Below are 18,243 nucleotides of genomic sequence, written 5' to 3'. Positions count from 1 at the left end.
CATCAAACCAGAAGTCTCTTAACAAGGCCAAAAGGTATGTCAATTAGACCATATGGCCATAATACATGGGATCAGAATTAGGCCATTTGGCCCATTGAGTCTGCTCCACCATTCGATCATGGCCGATTTATCAACCCTCTCAACCTCACTCTCCTGCCTTCTCCCCATAACCTTTCACTCCCTTACTAATCAAGAATGTATCAACCGCCGCTTTAAATATGCCTAATGATTTGGCCTCCACAACCATCTTTGGCAATGAATTCCACAGATTCACCACTCTCTGCATAAAAAAATTCCTCTTCGTAAGCTATCTAATGGGATAAAAATAGCACCTTTATTGTTAACACAAGCACGAGGAAATCTGCAGATGCTAGAAATTCAAGCAACACACACAAAAAATGCTGGTGAACGCAGCAGGCCAGGCAGCATCTATAGGAAGAGGTACAGTCGACATTTTGGGACTGAACCCTTCATCAGGACTAATTGAAAAAAGAGATATTAAGAGATTTGAAAGTGGGAGGGGGAGGGGAGATCCGAAATGATAGGAGAAGACAGGAGGGGGAGGGATGGAGCTAAGAGCTGGACAGGTGATTGGCAAAAGGGATACGAGGCTGGAGAAGGGAGAGGATCATGGGATGGGAGGCCTAGGGAGAAAGAAAGGGGGAGGGGGGAAGCCCAGAGGATGGGCAAGGAGTTATAGTGAGAGGGACAGAGGGAGAGAAAAGAGAGAAAAAAAGGGGGAAAGAATGAATGAATGAATAAACAAACAAACAAACAAACAAACAAACAAATAAATAAATAAGGGATGGGGTACGAAGGGGAGGTGGGGCATTAACAGAAGTTAGAGAAGTCAATGTTCATGTCATCAGGTTGGAGGCTACTCAGGCAGAATATAAGGTGTTGTTCCTCCAACCTGAGTGCTACACCTGCCCTTACACTTTCTCCCTTACCACCATTCAGGGCCCCAGACGGTTCTTCCAGCTGAGGCGACACTTCACCTGTGAGTCAGCTAGGGTGATATTCTGCGTCCGATGCTCCCGATGCAGCCTTCTATATATTGGCGAGACCCGACACAGGCTGGGAGACCGTTTTGCTGAACACCTACGCTCTGTCTGCTAGAGAAAGCAGGATCTCCCAATGGGCACACATTTTAATTCCACGTCCCATTTCCATTCTGATATGTCTATCCACGGCCTCCTCTACTTTAAAGATGAGGCCACACTCAGGTTGGAGGAACAACACCTTATATTCCGTCTGGGTAGCCTCCAACCTGGTGGCATGAACATTGACTTCTCTAACTTCCGTTAATGCCCCACCTCCCCTTCATACCCCATCCCTTATTTATTTATTTGTTTGTTTGTTTGTTTAATTATTTCCCCCTTTTTTCCCTTTCTTTTTTTTCCCTCTGTCCGTCTCACTATAACTCCTTGCCCATCCTCTGGGCACCCCCCCTCCCCCTTCCTTTCTCCCATGATCCTCTCCCTTCTCCAGCCTCGTATCCCTTTTGCCAATCAACTTTCCAGCTCTTAGCTCCATCCCTCCCACTCCTGTCTTCTCCTATCATTTCAGATCTCCCCCTCCCTCTCCCACTTTCAAATCTCTTACAGGCTCTTCTTTCAGTTAGTCCTGACGAAGGGTTCCAGCCCGAAACGTCCACTGTACCTCTTCCTATAGATGCTGCCTGACCTGCTGCGTTCACCAGCATTTTTTGTGTGTGTTACCTTTGTTGTTACTATATTGGGACATCAGCTTAGACTTTTAAGCTAAAGTCTCATGATCGGGATTTGAACCTGTAATGTTCTTGGTCAGAGATAAAAGTGCTACTAATTGCGTCACCTGCAAATTTGGAAACATTGGCTGAAATTTTCCTGAGAAGTTACCAGCACTGCCTTCTTCAACTTGTCATACAACCATGGGTTGATTTTCAATACATTCTCATTATTGATTTTCTAACTGTGTTGTAGCTTCAGAGTATGTCAGCAGAACTGGCAATTCCTGTGATTTTCCAAAGGTTGTGCTGGGAATTGTGCCTGCTGTACCTTTGCCAGAATGTACCTGGAACAGACTCATTTCAATGGAGTGGAACAATTGCACAGAAAGAGGTAGGTTCCATTATACTTTGGAGTGGTTTATTGTCTTACACACCAAGTGCAATGAATTTCCTTACTTGCATGGAGCTCAGCGAAACCAGCATACACACAGTGGCCACTTTATTAGGTACACCTGATCATTTATGCAAGTATCTAATCAGCCAATTATGTGGCAGCAACTCAGTGCATAAAAACATACAGACATGGTCAAAAGGTTCAGTTGTTGTTCAAACTAAACATCGGAGTGGGGAAGAAATGTGATCCAAGTGATTTTGACCATGGAATGACTGTTGATGCCAGACAGGAAGGTTTGAGTATCTCAGAAACTGCTGATCTTCTAGGATTTTCTCACACAACAGACTCCAGAGCTGTTCCCCAACCAACCACTAACCAAGGGGCCCGTGAACAGCAGGTTGGGAACCCCTGCTGTAAAGTGTACAGAGAATAGTGTGATAAACAAAGAACATCCAAAATGAGTGGCAGTTCTGAGACCAAAAACACTTTGTTCATGAGAAAGGTTGGAGGAGAATAGCCTGACTATTTCAAGCCAACAGGAACTGTTAACATTTTAGGTCAAAACTCTGTATCAGGGCTGATGTAGCGTCTCAATGAGACACATCAACAATTCCTTCACTACCCCCACTGATGTTGCTAGACTTGAGTTCCTCCAGTGGACTATCAGTCCTCCAGATTCCAGCATCTGCAGTCTCCTGTGTGTCTCTATAAATTAAACAGAACTGAGTATTGTGTAGAATCTGCTGGCCTTAAGTAACCTTCACCAAGTATAACTTGATAAACTAATGCCAGAAAGCTAGCTGCTGCAGACTGCTGGAGCTGGAGGCAATTTTGCCTTAAGGGGAAGAAATCTAATCTATATTATGATTGTTGGCATCTTCAGCATTCATTTTATGAAGCAGAACCCTAGGACCAGCCAAAAATCAGCTCCAAAGCTTGCAATGTTTTGATGAGGAAAACCCAATAGGAATCTCTAACAAAGAAGCCGTTGTCCTTGCCAAGTACATCAGAGTTGAACTGCAAATGGCTTTGACATTCCTTAGGCATCTCCACCATCTGCTGGAGATTTTAAAAACCATTTGCAAGGCTGGATTAATAAATGCGCAGCTGCAAATAACAGTGAAATTTTAATCCCAAGACCAGCAGGGTTAATTACCTACAAAGTATGTTTATAGTAAAGATTGAAAAACCATTAACCATTTTAACACTACATCCAGAAACAGTCAAACATACAAAATAGAGACAAGAGAAGGTCACCCAACTTTAAACCCACTCCTCAGTTAATCAGGTCATGAGTGATCCAATCATAACCTCACCTGACTTTACCGTCCACATCCAATAAGCTTTCACCTCCTTATTATTTGTAAACAGAACCACTATCCTGCAGCTCACTAGTGGTTCAGAGCTGCAGTAGGTGATGTTCCTCATGACCAGAAGAGTCATAAAGGAGGAAAAATTACACCTTTGGTACACCCAGAGTGACTGTTGTGCCTGAGTGCACCACCATCTTACTGGAAGCCCTGGTACCCTTATATATACCTGGTTTACTACCCTGAGACTCATTTGCTTGTGGGCAATCGCAGTATGACAAAAAAATACAAGAGAATCAATGAAAAACTACATGCAAAGACTGACAAACAATATGTATAAAAGAAGAGAAACTGAGCAAATAGAAAAATAATAATAAATAAATAAGTTATACTAAGAACTTGAGTTGTAGAGTCCTTGAAAGTATGTCTATAGGTTGTGGAATCAGTTCAGAGTTGAGGTGAATGAAGTTAGCTACACTAGCTCAGGAGCCACAACCGTTTAAAGTGTTGGAACAGCATTCTAAATGGTCTCGAGAACCTCAAGTCCATTTAAGAAGTACTTAGATAGATATATGGAAGGACAAGAGCATGGTTTACAGGGATATAGGCAGAACATAGGAAATTAGGATTAGATGGGTGCAAAGGGTCATAGAGTCTGTGTCTGTGCTGTAATACTCTATGACTTTGACCATGCAACACAAACATATAGATCTCCAATAGAAAGGGAAGAAGGAGCCTCAATCTACCCATCTGTCTGCCCCATCAGCTACCTCCTGCCCTATCTGTTCAGGAGTCTACTGACCCATCAGCCACCCCAGCCAGGTGTTGCATTGCTACCTACTGAACAGGTCACCTTTTTACCCTCGAGCTTATTGTGAATCATAGAATCTTTACAGTGCAAAGGAAGTCATCATATTGATCTCATTGCTCAGCACAATAATGCACAGTGGGAGAAATTGTCTCTTTTCTCACCCATCAGGAAATTGGGTTAACTGACCCTGTGTCTGAGAAAGCAAGGGTGGTCTGGAGTACTACTAATGTCTTGATGGAGGGTCTTGGCCTGAAATGTCAACTGTTTATTCCTCTCCACAGATACTGCCTGATCGTCTGAATTCTTCCAACATATTGTGTGTATGTGTGTCACTCTGGATCTACAGAATCTCTTGCTCATGATTAGCCAACTCAGAATCCACTAAACTGGAGTGAAAACAAATCATATGCCACCCGAAGGGACTGCGTAAGATAAGACAACCCTTCTATTCCAGACCCCACCACTTCTGCAGTTCGGAGCCAACTTTGTTTCATTTGACCAGTCTGCAATATATGTGCAATAACTTCGTACTGATTTACATAATATATAACGCACTTAGTGAATTAGCTCCAAAAATATATTCAAGTTTATTGATGACACCACTGTTGTGCACCGTATCAAAGCTGGTGATGAATCAACATACAGGAGGGAGATTTAAAATCCAGCTGAGTGGTGTAATAACAACAACTTCTCACTCAGTGTTAGCAAGACCAAAGAACTGATTGAAGATTTAAAGAGAGGGGAAGCAGAGGTCCATGAGCCAGTCCTCAGAGGATCAGAGGTGAAGAGGGTCAGTAACTTTAAATTCCTGGATGTTACTATTTCAGGGGTCCTGTCCCTGACCCAGCATGTAAATGCAATTTTGCGAAGAAAGCACGGCAGTGCATCTATTTCCTTAAGAGTCAGCGAAGATTTGGCATGCCATCAAAAACTTCGACAAACTTCTATAGATGTGTGATTGAGAGTGTATCGACTGGCTTGCATCATAGCCTGGTAGGGAAACAACAATACCTTTGAATGGAAAATCCTACAAAAGATAGTGGATTCGGCCCAATATATCATGGGTAAAGCCCTCCAACCATTGAGCATATCTACCTGAAACGCTGTCATAGGAAAGCAGCATCCATCATCAGAGATCCTCACCACCCGGGCTATCCTTTTTTCTCATTGCTGCCATCAGGTAGAAGATAGAGGAGCCTCAGGACTCGCACCAGCAGGTTCAAAGACAGTTACTACCCCTCGACCATCAGGCTCTTGAACAAAGGGGATAACTACACTCACTTGCCCATCCATTAAAATGTTCCAATAATCTCACTTTAAGGACTATATTATATTATGTTCTCATTATTTATTGTTATTTATTTATTTGCACAGTTTGGAGCCTTCTGCAGTGTATTTGATCTTTCATTGATCCTGTTATAGTTACTATTCTATAGATTTGCTGAGTATGCCCACAGGAAAATGAATCTTAGGGCTGTATATGGTCACATATATGTACTCAGATAACAACATTTACTTTGAACTTTCTTAATCATTAACAATCAGACTGCAAAGTAATGGATGAGCAGCTCTAATTTTAATATCAAAGCTAACTGCAACTAAACAAAAATTAGAAATTTGAATTATTATACAGGTTAACAACAGAGGGCAAGAGGTAGTTCAATTATTTCAATTAGTAAACAATCAGCGGACAAATTAATCAACAGTGCAGCTCACTAAAGCAGTTAATTCCCAGTATAAAATAATTAGTTGATTAGCTTCATGTACAGAAGACAGAATTAAGTTATTTCATAGCCGATCTTTATGAATGGTTTGTGATTGGAGGAGTTTACAGCTGATATATCACAATATTTTTATTAACTCGCAAGGCTAATTTATATTCAGAATCCTTTGATAATTGTGACCACATTCCATTAATATATATAACTACAAATTGATTAGCCTGGAGAAAGAACCATTTCCCTCACTTCTCTAATCTTCTGTGATGTTGGAGGAATGGTCACCCAGCGACTGGAACAGTGATCATTAAGTCATGAACCATAAATCGGCTCCAGTTTAATTTCTCATTGGAAAGTCAGCCCCTCCAGTGGGGTAGTGCTCACATAGTACAGCACTGCAGAGTCAATTGAAATACTTTACAAGATAGTGAAATAGGATCTCATTGATAATCTTCTTGGCCCCAAGAGTAGAAAATCACTTATTTCATCATATGCTATATACCTTAGATCAGCAGAGCATAGGACAGGCCCTTTGTCCCACGATGTTATGCCAACCCTTTAACCTATTTCAAGATCAATCTAACATTTCCCTACAATATAACCTTCTATTTTTTCTTTCATCTATGTTCCTATCTTAGAGTCTCTTTAATGTCCCTAATGTACCTGGCTCTACCACCACCCTTTGTAGGGCATTCCATACACCCATCACTCTCTGTGTAAAAAATAATACTGATATCCCCCCACCCATACTTTCCTCCATTTACCTTAAAATTATGCCCTCTCATAATAGCCATTTCCGCCCTGAGAAAAAAAGTGTTTGTCTGTCCACTCTATGTCTCTTATCATCTTGTACATTTCTATAAGTCACCTCTCATCCCTTTTGCCCCAAAGAGAAAAGTCCTCACTCGCTCAACCTTTCCTTACAAGACGTGCTTTAAAACGATCACATTCTTTGTTTTCCTGCAATGCTCTTATTCCCACATGACTTCCTACCTACCGCCCGTAAAACCACTGGCATTTAAGGCAGCAAGGAAGGTCTTCCACCTCCGATGGTGTTGAAGGCTTCCTTCATCGTGTCATTAGTTCAGTTTTCACTACTGTCAGTCATGCAAGTTCTGGGTGGAGACTCAGGAATACTGTCACATTCAGATGTAGAAGGATTCTTCATCGCTGTTTCCGTATCAATTTTTTTGACCAGTCAGGGTTGTTAGCCCTGAGCTGAACCCCCAAACCTAGTGGACCGATGGACCACTCTTAGTCTGGCCTCAACCCATTGACCTGTTTGGCATTGGTGACCCTACCAAGAGCCAAAGCATAAAGCCAACATAGCTCTCCAGGTCATGGAGGCACACAAACCTCCCAACCCTACAAGGTTGTAGTCCTCTTGGTAGACATTAATTAAAAAGTAGATTTCAGTAGACATAAATTAAAAAGTTAAAACTCCAGTTCAGTTTTAGGACTAGTTGGCCTCTGATTCCATTGCAGCAACATACAAAGTACAGGAGGAACTCAATGTATTGGGCAGCATCTATGCAGCGAAATGAACGGTTGACATTTTATGTATAGACTGAAAGATAGTGGAAGGAAGGGTGGGCCAAGAGCTGGCAGGTGGTCGATGGAGGGGGGGGGGGGTTGATAGTCACATAATGGATGTAGAGGAGAGTGGAAATGATGTAATTGGAGGTGATAGGTGGTTCACGAAATAAATAGGATGTGGGAAAGGGCAGTGTGATGAGGAGTAAATAAATATATTCAGAAGAGAGTGGTTACCAGATCTTAGAGAACTCAATATTCAAATTCCATTGCCTTCTTCTGGTCTGGTGACATTTATATATTAGGTCAATTTACATTGGAGGTTCAGAAAGTATGGTGACTCACTCATTGTTGGATACTCTCTGCAGATCTACTTAGCACTTCCATTATAATTGTTCTACTCTTTCACATTAGGACATGGAAACAGAATTAGACCAATAGGTCCATCGAGTCTGCTCCACCATTCCATCAATGGTTTAATCTCCCTCTCAACCCCATTCTCCTTCCTTTTCCCTGTAACCTTTGATGCCCTTACTAATGAAGAACCTGCCAACCTCCAATTTAACTACATCCAACGACTTCGCCTCCACAGTCGTCCGTGCAAATGAATTCTACAGAATGAAGCGCCGGCTGGTGCCCGCGGCGGGCGCATGCGCCAGCGGTCGGGCGCGATACCACCTCCCGGCCGCTAGGGGGAGGGCGAACTGGAGTCCGGACACCCGGAAAAGGAAGGCGGCAGCCATTTCGGGCGGGAAGAGGGAACGGCAGCTGTGGTGTTGGTTGTGGTCTCCCAGACCCATTTCCAGAGACTTGCGTTCTCAGTCCCTAACTCGCGTCTTCCGTAGCAGTTTCCGCCCCCATGGCGGCCAACGAGGGCATGAGGTTCAAGGTGCTGCTCAGTGACATCTCCGAGAACCTGACCGGGGAGAATCTGGAAACACTAAAGTTTCTGTGCAAGGATGACATCGGCAAGAGGAGATTGGAAACATTAGTGAGCGGCATCCAGCTGTTCCAGGTGCTGGAAGAACTCAATTTGCTCTCCCAAGAAGACACCCGTTTTTTAGGCCAGCTGCTGAAGAGCATCAAGAGACCCGACCTGGAGAAAAAGCTGTCTGACTACCAGCGGGGCGGTGAGCCGCTCCAACCACCGATGTGCGAAGTTGGGAGAAACTCGGGTAAGACGGCTCGAAGCAACTTTGGAAGGGGACGGCACCTCCCTGCAGTTAAAGTTGTAAATGGGTAGCCCTCGTATCTTGAAGCCGTGCCCGAACTCATAGCGGGTCTTTCACAAGCGTGTGAGACCAAAAATATTGGAAAGTGGAGCAAAACTAAACTGTTGGAGGAACTCGGTAGGCTGAACGGCATCTGGGAAGGTCGACGTTTCGGCTCAGGACTGAATTGAGGGATCGGGTTGGGGGAGATGGCTGGTAGAAAGGAGAGGGCGGGATGAGCCAGAGGCTGGTGGATGATAGGTGAAACAAGTTAACGGTGGAGGGAGTGATTACGCGGACGGATTCAAGTAGGTGGGTGCAGGGAGATAGAGTGGTTGGAGATCTGGGGTGTTAGGTGGTGGGAGAAACTTGGGGTGGATAGGGATAATTGTGGGTGACGTTTACAAAACTGCCCTTCCAGGTGAGGTAGTAATTCCTCAAGCAGTTTATTGTTTGCCTTAACAAATGTTCAATGGCCAGAATAAGTAACTGGGTTGAGCTTTCAAACAATGTGCAGTTCCAATCCCTTGTGATAAACTATAGAAATTAGAAAAGGAGATAGTGGGAATCTGAGGTGAAAACTGAAAATGCTGGTAACTTTTCATGCCAACTAGTTATTAGTGTTGGGTGAACTACAAAGTCTTGGAGTGAGTGATTAAGGTGAGCAGTTGAATGTAGTATTGAAGTTCTGAACTACCAGTGCCATCTTCTGGATGGATTGTTGGCATCAAGATGAAAATCACAAAAATTGAGAATCTGAAATAAAAACTCAGCTCGGGAAGGCTGGAAACATGAAGAGGACAGGTATCTAATCTGAAACATTTACTCTGTTTCTTTCCCCATAGATGCATTTTCTGTTTTATTTCAGATTTCCAGCAGTTCTTTTCAAGGACTCAGTAAGTCAAGCAGATTGGAGAAAAGAAAAAGTTAACGTTTTGAGACCAAGACCCTTGTGAACTGTCTCTTTCCACAAATGCTGAGTATGTGGCAATGAATTCTCTGGGCCTGTACCCAGAGAAGTTTAGAAGAATGCAGGGGCATCTCATTGAAACCTATCGAATATTGGAAGGCCTGGATATTAAAGTGAGTGAGTCTGGGACCAGAGGGCACAGCCTCAGGATAGAAGTGCGTCCCTTTAGAACAGAGATGAGGAGAATTTACTTTAACTAGAGGATGGGGAGTCTGTGGAATTCATTGCCATAGACAGTTGCTGGAGCCCAAGTTATTGGGTATACTGCCGATTAAAATTTGAAATACTGATTTCTTTTACCTTGCCTCTTTAAGAATTCACTTTACTTTCCAGATGTAGATGTTGCAATTGACGTAATTCGTGATAACATCGGAAGAGACTGGCGGATGCTTGCGAGAAAGCTTGGATTCAAAGAGGCTCGTCTTCAGGAAATTGAATACGGGGATCCGCGTAACATGCAGGTTCAGATTTCGAAAACACTGCAGGAATGGCAAGAGGTAAAGGGGCAAGAAGCTACTGTAGAGTGTCTGGTAACCGCCTTACGGAACTGCAGACTGAATATGATTGCAGATAGCGTGCAAGAGGAGGTAAACAAGAATAGGTGACTTTTAAGCAGGGAGCATAAGTAATGTCAACTGCAACTTGCTAGGTTGTATGTGGAGCAAATCATGTAGTCCTTTGAAGGTTGAAACTAGACCTTCTGTCATTTGATGAACAGTTCTGGTTCTGTGATTGGTATCAGAGCTCTGTATTTTCCTTGATCATGACCGTGCATGGGCTTGCCAGAGTGAAGGATCCATTCCCAGCATGGGCTGACACTTCCCTGGAGACTTCACTTCAAGAGTCAACCTCCTGAGTCACAGATTGCAGTCCTATACTACATTTGGATGCAAGTCGATGCAATTGTCTCCTCCAGGTGATGCCACGATCTACTCCTGTTGGCCACGTTGACACCATAACAGTAGGATTGATAGAATCACATCACGGAAGTGTAAGAGTGTGCATACAGCTTCAGTCAAGTCGAAATCCGTGTTCTGCTCAAAGCCATTTGAGAAAAGAGTTTACAAAAAGTGCACTAATAAGAGTTTGTCTTGGGGAGTACTTCAAAGTTTATTTTGTACAAACCAGATTATGATTCAGTAAAATATATATTTTAATGATGTACTTTATATTCATGCTGAAGGGGCCTTTTGTGTGACTTCACTAGTAATCCAACAACACAAACAGTTAATACTTGTACTCTGCTTAACATGGTGATGAATTAACAGGTCTGAAGTGTATGACGTCCTGGCTTGCATTTCCTGACAGCAGGACCACTCGATGGAAAGGCAAGGCTGATCCACATCTGCTTGCAGTGTCGTGTTTTTTCTTCTTCCCTGAAAGACTGGAGAGCGAGTATTGACCGCAATATCTTCTGTATCTTTCCTGTGCTGGTTTTCCAGTCGAGTCAGAATCCACCCCCCCCCCCCGCCCCCCTGATGCTGGGTTTCTTCCCTTACAAAGCTATATATCTTGCATTCACTCCAGGGACTGAAGTGACACAGATTCCAGCACATGTCATTTTAATGACAAGAAAGTCGATTTCTGTGAATTTATGGGCAATGTTTGGAATGCTTTGTGGTATATTGCTTGTGAAATTTATTCTCGGTTGGAGAGAAATGACAGTCTGGTCATGGCAGGATTTCACAGCTGAGATAAATGACTCAGATAATCTAATATGTGGTGTTGGTTGAGAGCTAAATATCAGCTAGACACCTGGAAAACCATACTGCTCTTCTTCAGGTATTAGTGTGAAATCTATTACATACTGGAATGAGAAGTACATTGCAGAAGAAAGGGTGTTTAATACCTCATCCCAAACCTAGTGAGATAAAAAGTGTCTTCTACTTTCTGTTGTAAATCCCCAGCATAGTGATTTTTCTCCCTCTCCTTTCCCTGTTCTTCCATTCCCCACTCTAACTCCACTGTTGCCTCTTCTCCTCACCTGCCTAACACCTCTCTCTGGTGCCCCTTTCTCCCATTGTCTGCTCTCCTGTCCTATCAGATTCCTCTTCCTTCAGCCCTTTACCTTTCTGACCTATCAGCTCCCAGCTTCTCACTTCATTCCTCCCTCACCTGGCTTTACATATCGTCTTCCAGCTTGTGCTCCTTCCCCTCTCCCCACCTTATTCAGGTTTCTTTCCCATAGATGCTGCCCAACCTGCTGAGTTCCTCTAGCATTTAGTATGTGATACTCTAGATTCCCAGCATCTGCAGAATCTCTTGTGTTCATATTTAACTGCTCAACTTGGAGATTTTTCATCGGAAGGTAAGATGTAATAGGGTTCAGAATCAGGTTTACTATCAATCACATACGTCGTAAAAACTCTTGTTTTGCGGCAGCAGTACAGTACAATTCATAAGATGCTATGAATGGCAATAAATATATAATAAAAAATTAAATCAGTAGTGCAAAAAGAACAAAAATAGTGGGGTAGGGTTTATAGTTTTCGAGACTGTTCAGAAATCTAATGCTGGAGGGGAAGAAATTGTTCTAAAAACATTAAGTGTGTGTCTTCAGGCTCTTGTACATTCCCACTGATGGTAGTAATGAGAAGAGGCTATGTCCTGGGTGGTGGGAGTCCATAATAGAAACATAGAAACATAGAAAATAGGTGCAGGAGTAGGCCATTCGGCCCTTCGAGCCTGCACCGCCATTTATTATGATCATGGCTGATCATCCAACTCAGAACCCAGCCTTCCCTCCATACCCCCTGACCCCTGTAGCCACAAGGGCCATATCTAACTTCCTTTTAAACATAGCTAATGAACTGGCCTCAACAGTTTGCTGTGGCAGAGAATTCCACAGATTCACCACTCTCTGTGTGAAGAAGTTTTTCCTAATCTCGGTCCTAAAAGGCTTCCCCTCTATCCTCAAACTGTGACCCCTCGTTCTGGACCTCCCCAACATCGGGAACAATCTTCCCGCATCTAGCCTGTCCAATCCCTTTAGGATCTTATACGTTTCAATCAGATCCCCCCTCAATCTTCTAAATTCCAACGAGTACAAGCCCAGTTCATCCAGTCTTTCTTCATATGAAAGACCTGCCATCCCAGGAATCAATCTGGTGAACCTTCTTTGTACTCCCTCTATGGCAAAGATGTCTTTCCTCAGATTAGGGGACCAAAACTGCACACAATACTCCAGGTGTGGTCTCACCAAGGCCTTGTACAACTGCAGTAGTACCTCCCTGCTCCTGTACTCGAATCCTCTCGCTATAAATGCCAGCATACCGTTCGCCTTTTTCACCGCCTGCTGTACCTGCATGCCCACTTTCAATGACTGGTGTATAATGACACCCAGGTCTCGTTGCACCTCCCCTTTTCCTAATCGGCCACCATTCAGATAATAATCTGTTTTCCTATTTTTGCCACCAAAGTGGATAACTTCACATTTATCCACATTAAATTGCATCTGCCATGAGTTTGCCCACTCACCCAACCTATCCAAGTCACCCTGCATCCTCTTAGCATCCTCCTCACTGCTAACACTGCCACCCAGCTTCGTGTCATCCGCAAACTTGGAGATGCTGCATTTAATTCCCTCATCCAAGTCATTAATATATATTGTAAACAACTGGGGTCCCAGCACTGAGCCTTGCGGTACCCCACTAGTCACCGCCTGCCATTCTGAAAAGGTCCCGTTTATTCCCACTCTTTGCTTCCTGTCTGCTAACCAATTCTCCACCCACACCAATACCTTACCCCCAATACCGTGTGCTTTAAGTTTGCACACTAATCTCCTGTGTGGGACCTTGTCAAAAGCCTTTTGAAAATCCAAATATACCACATCCACTGGTTCTCCCCTATCCACTCTACTAGTTACATCCTCAAAAAATTCTATGAGATTCGTCAGACATGATTGTAATGTGGATGCCACCTTGTGAATGGTTTACAACAACCAACAGTGGCAGGACAAGAAGCAGAAAAACTAACAGAAAAGGTGTGCCACATAGAAAATGCTAGGGAAAGGGTGTCAGTCAAAAACGTCAACTGTTTATTCCCTTCCATAGATACTGTCTGAGCTACTGAGTTTCTCCAGAATTTGTGTGTGTTGCTCTGGATTTCCGGCATCTACACAATCTCGTGTTCAAAAGGTATGCCATGTGAGCAGGATAAGGGAAATGACTGTGTAAAATCTAAATTCAAAGTTATACTGAGGAAGATACAGATGACACAACAGAATCAACACCTGCTCCAAAGCCATGAGAACAGTTGCCAGTAGAATCTCTACTCGGCCTGACCTGGGAACAATAAACTTTTTGATGGATGAGAGTTTAGCCACTATATTAAAAATGACACCACGTGGCGTTTACATTTCTGATGAATGGCTTCTTGTGATCCATGTTAAACAACATTTCATTAGCAAGGGCAAATCAAAATTAGGCAGGGCCTTTGTTGGAGTGGACCAGTGATAGAGTGGGGAAGTACTGGCTCATCAGGCTTGGGCAAGGTATGTACCTGGTAAGTTTGTTCTTCATTCTTCATCTAGCTAGTTGGATCAGTGAGGACAGCAACAGGGGCAATGTTGAGTTCTTCATGTGGGATGTGGGAATCCAGGCCTCCTGGATAACCACATCTGCACCAGGTCCACCAAGCTGCAGCTCCTCAGGGAACGTGTTAAGGAACTCGAGCTGCAGCTCATGACCTTTGGTTTATACAGGAAACTGAGATGGTGATAGATTGGAGTTACAGGAGTGTAGTCGCGCCCAAGCTGCAGGAGGCAGGTAACTGGGTGACTGTCTCGAGAAGGAAAGAAAATGGGCAGCCAGTGAAGGGTACACCTGTGGCCATTTCCCTCTAATAAGTATACTGCTTTGGATACTGTTGAAGGGGACAACCTGCCTTGGGGAAGCTGCAGTGACAGGTCTTTGGCACTGTGGCTCAGAAGGAAAGGGGGGAGAAGTGGATTGCAGTAATGATAGGGGATTCCATAATTAGAGGAGTACGCACAAGGTTTTTTGGATGCGGTAGAAACACCTGGATGAAATGTTTCCCAGGTGCCAGGGTCAGGGACGTCTTGAATTAGGTCCATGGTATTCTAAAGGGGAAGGGTGAGCAGCCAGAAGTCTTGATATATATTGGCACCAGTGACATGGGTAGGAAATGGGAAGAGGTCCTGAAGAGAGAATTTATGGAGCTAGCTAGAAAGCTGAAAAGCAGGACCTCCAGGGTAGTAATCTCTGGATTTCTGCCTCTGCCACACGCTATTGAGGGTAACAATAGGATGATTTGGTAGATGAATGCGTGCTTGAGGAACTGGTGCAGCAGGCAGGGTTTCAGGTTTCTGGATCATTAAGATCTCTTCTGGGGAAGGTATGACCTGTACAAAGGGGATGGGTTGCACCTGAACCCAAGGAGGTCCAAGATCTTACCAAAGGAAATGGGGGAGATCTTAAATAGGTCTTTTGCGTCTGTATTTACTAAGGAAACTGACATGAAGTCTATGGAATTAAGGGAAGCAAGTAGTGAGATCATGGAAACTGAACAGATTGAAAAGGAGGAGGTCCTTGCTGTCTTGAGGAAAATTAAAGTGGATAAATCCCCGGGACCTGACAGGGTGTTCCTTCGGACCTTGAAGGAGACTAGTGATGAAATTGCAGGGGCCCTGGCAGAAATATTTAAAATGTCGCTGTCTACAGGTGAGGTGCCGGAGGATTGGAGAGTGGCTCATGTTGTTCAGTTGTTTAAAAAAGGATCGAAAAGTAATCCGGGAAATTATAGGCCAGTAAGTTTAACGTCGGTAGTAGGTAAGTCATTGGAGGGAGTACTCAGAGACAGAATCTACAAGCATTTGGATAGACAGGGACTTATTAGGGAGAGTCAACATGGCTTTGTGCGTGGTAGGTCATGTTTGACCAATCTACTGGAGTTTTTCGAGGAGGTTATCAGGAAAGTGGATGAAGGGAAGGCAGTGGATATTGTCTACATGGACTTCAGTAAGGCCTTTGACAAGGTCCCGCATGGGAGGTTAGTTAGGAAAATTCAGTCGCTAGGTATACATGGAGAGGTGGTAAATTGGATTAGACATTGGCTCAATGGAAGAAGCCAAAGAGTGGTAGTAGAGAATCGCTTCTCCGAGTGGAGGCCTGTGACTAGTGGTGTGCCACAGGGATCAGTGCTGGGTCCATTGTTATTTGTCATCTATATCAATGATCTGGATGATAATGTGGTAAATTGGATCAGCAAATTTGCTGATGTTACAAAGATTGAAGGTGTAGTAGACAGTGAGGAAGGTTTTCAGAGCTTGCAGAGGGACTTGGACCAACTGGAAAAATGGGCTGAAAAATGGCAGATGGAGTTTAATACAGACAAGTGTGAGGTATTGCACGTTGGAAGGACAAACCAAGGTAGAACATACAGGGTTAATGGTAAGGCACTGAGGAGTGCAGTGGAACAGAGGGATCTGGGAATACAGATACAAAATTCCCTAAAAGTGGCGTCACAGGTAGATAGGGTTGTAAAGAGAGCTTTTGGTACATTGGCCTTTATTAATCAAAGTATTGAGTATAAGAGCTGGAATGTTATGATGAGGTTGTATAAGGCATTGGTGAGGCCGAATCTGGAGTATTGTGTTCAGGTTTGGTCACCAAATTACAGGAAGGATATAAATAAGTTTGAAAGAGTGCAGAGAAGGTTTACAAGGATGTTGCCGGGACTTGAGAAACTCAGTTACAGAGAAAGGTTGAATAGGTTAGGACTTTATTCCCTGGAGCGTAGAAGAATGAGGGGAGATTTGATAGAGGTATATAAAATTATGATGGGTATAGATAGAGTGAATGCAAGCAGGCTTTTTCCACTGAGGCAAGGGGAGAAAAAAAAACCAGAGGACATGGGTTAAGGGTGAGGGGGGAAAAGTTTAAAGGGAACATTGGGGGGGGGCTTCACAGAGTGGTGGGAGTATGGAATGAGCTGCCAGACGAGGTGGTAAATGTGGGTTCTCTTTTAACATTTAAGAATAAATTGGACAGATACATGGATGGGAGGTGTATGGTCCGTGTGCAGGTCAGTGGGACTAGGCTGAAAATGGTTCGGCACAGCCAAGAAGGGCCAAAAGGCCTGTTTCTGTATTGTAGTTTCTATGGTTTCTATCTTTGCAGGCCGGTTTTCTAGAACTGTTGGAGAGGTTTTAGACTAATTTGGTAGGGTAGGGCAGTTGGCATACAAGCAGAGCAGTGTATTGAATGCCTGTCAGGACGAAAGGGCACATGATGGGGCAAAATTGCAGTCAATGGGATGAGTTGCAGTGTAACATGGGGACAAAATCAAAAAGGGTGACAAATACAGGACTGAAGGTGTTATATTTGAATGCATGTAGCATGTGGAATGAAGTATATGATCTTGTAGCCCAGTTAAGAGATTGGTAGATATGATGTTGGCATCACTGAGTTGTGGTTGAAAGGAGATCATAGTTGGGAGCTTAACATCCAGGGATACATCGTGTGTTGACAGGACAGGCAGGTAGGCAGACAGGGTAGTGTGGCTCTGTTAAAGGGATCGTTGAAAGATGTGACAAAGGATCGGAAGATGTGGGTAAAGTTAAGGAACTGTAATATATATACTTATATACAGGTCTGAACATTAGCCTGGATGTGGGCTACAAATTACAGCGGAAGATAAGAAAATGCATGTCAAAAGTGCAATGTCACAATAGTAATGAGGATTTCAATATGCAGGTAGATAGGAAAATCAGGTTGGTGCTGATTTTAGATCCCAAGAGAGAATTTGTGGAATGCCTGCGAGGTGGATTTTTAGAGCAGCATGTGGTTGACCCCACTTGGGGATCAGTTATTTTGGATTGAGTGTTGTGTAATGAACCAGATTTGATTAGGGAGCTTAAAGTAAAAGAACCCTTAGGAGTCATAGTCATACTTTATTGATCCCGGGGGAAATTGAGGCAGTGACCACAATATGATTGAGTTCAACTTGAAATTTTATAGTGAGAAGGTAAAGTCTGATGTAGCAGTATTTCAATGGAGGAAAGGAAATTACAGTACAGTGATATGAGAGAGGAGTTGGCCAAAGTAAATTGGAAGGGGATGCTGGCAGGGATGACAGCGGAACAGCAATGGTGTGAATTTCTAGAAAAAATGAGGAAGGTGCAGTATAGATGTATTCCAAAAACAGAAATACTCAAATGGCAAAAAAGTACAATCGTGGCTAACTAGGGAAGACAAACTAATGTAAAAGCAAAAGAGAGGGCACACAACAAAGCAAAAAATAGTGGGAAGACAGGATTGGAGAGCTTTTAAAACCCTACAGAGAGCAACTAAAAGAATCATTAGGAGGGAAAAGATGAACTATGAAAGCAAGCTAGCAAACAATATCAAAGTGGATAGTAAAAGCTTTTTCAAATATGTTTTTAAAAGAAGGGAAATGAGAGTGGGTATAGGACTGCTACAAAATAAAGACGGAGAAATAAAGGGGGACACGGAGATGGCAGATGAACTAAGTGAGTATTTTGCATCAGTCTTCACTGGAAAACACTAGCAGTATGCCAGATGTTGAAGGGTGTGAGAGAAGAGAAGTGAGTGCAGTTACTATTA

The 18,243-nt window shown here is 43.4% G+C and overlaps 1 protein-coding gene across 1 annotated transcript; it reads left to right on the top strand.

The window, feature by feature from the left end:
- Nucleotides 1–8,203: 8,203 nt before the first annotated feature.
- On the top strand, nt 8,204–12,455 carry fadd (Fas (tnfrsf6)-associated via death domain). Its single transcript, XM_063063130.1, has 2 exons — nt 8,204–8,652; nt 9,992–12,455. The coding sequence occupies exons 1-2, from the start codon at nt 8,337–8,339 to the stop codon at nt 10,261–10,263; spliced, it is 588 nt and encodes a 195-aa protein (XP_062919200.1). The 5' UTR covers nt 8,204–8,336; the 3' UTR covers nt 10,264–12,455.
- The last annotated feature ends 5,788 nt before the right edge of the window (nt 12,456–18,243 follow it).

This window comes from Mobula hypostoma, chromosome 11 (assembly GCF_963921235.1).
Source record: "Mobula hypostoma chromosome 11, sMobHyp1.1, whole genome shotgun sequence".
NCBI lineage: Eukaryota > Metazoa > Chordata > Chondrichthyes > Myliobatiformes > Myliobatidae > Mobula > Mobula hypostoma.
Note: the sequence above shows the minus strand (reverse complement) of the source record. Positions and strands in the feature narration are given on the sequence as shown.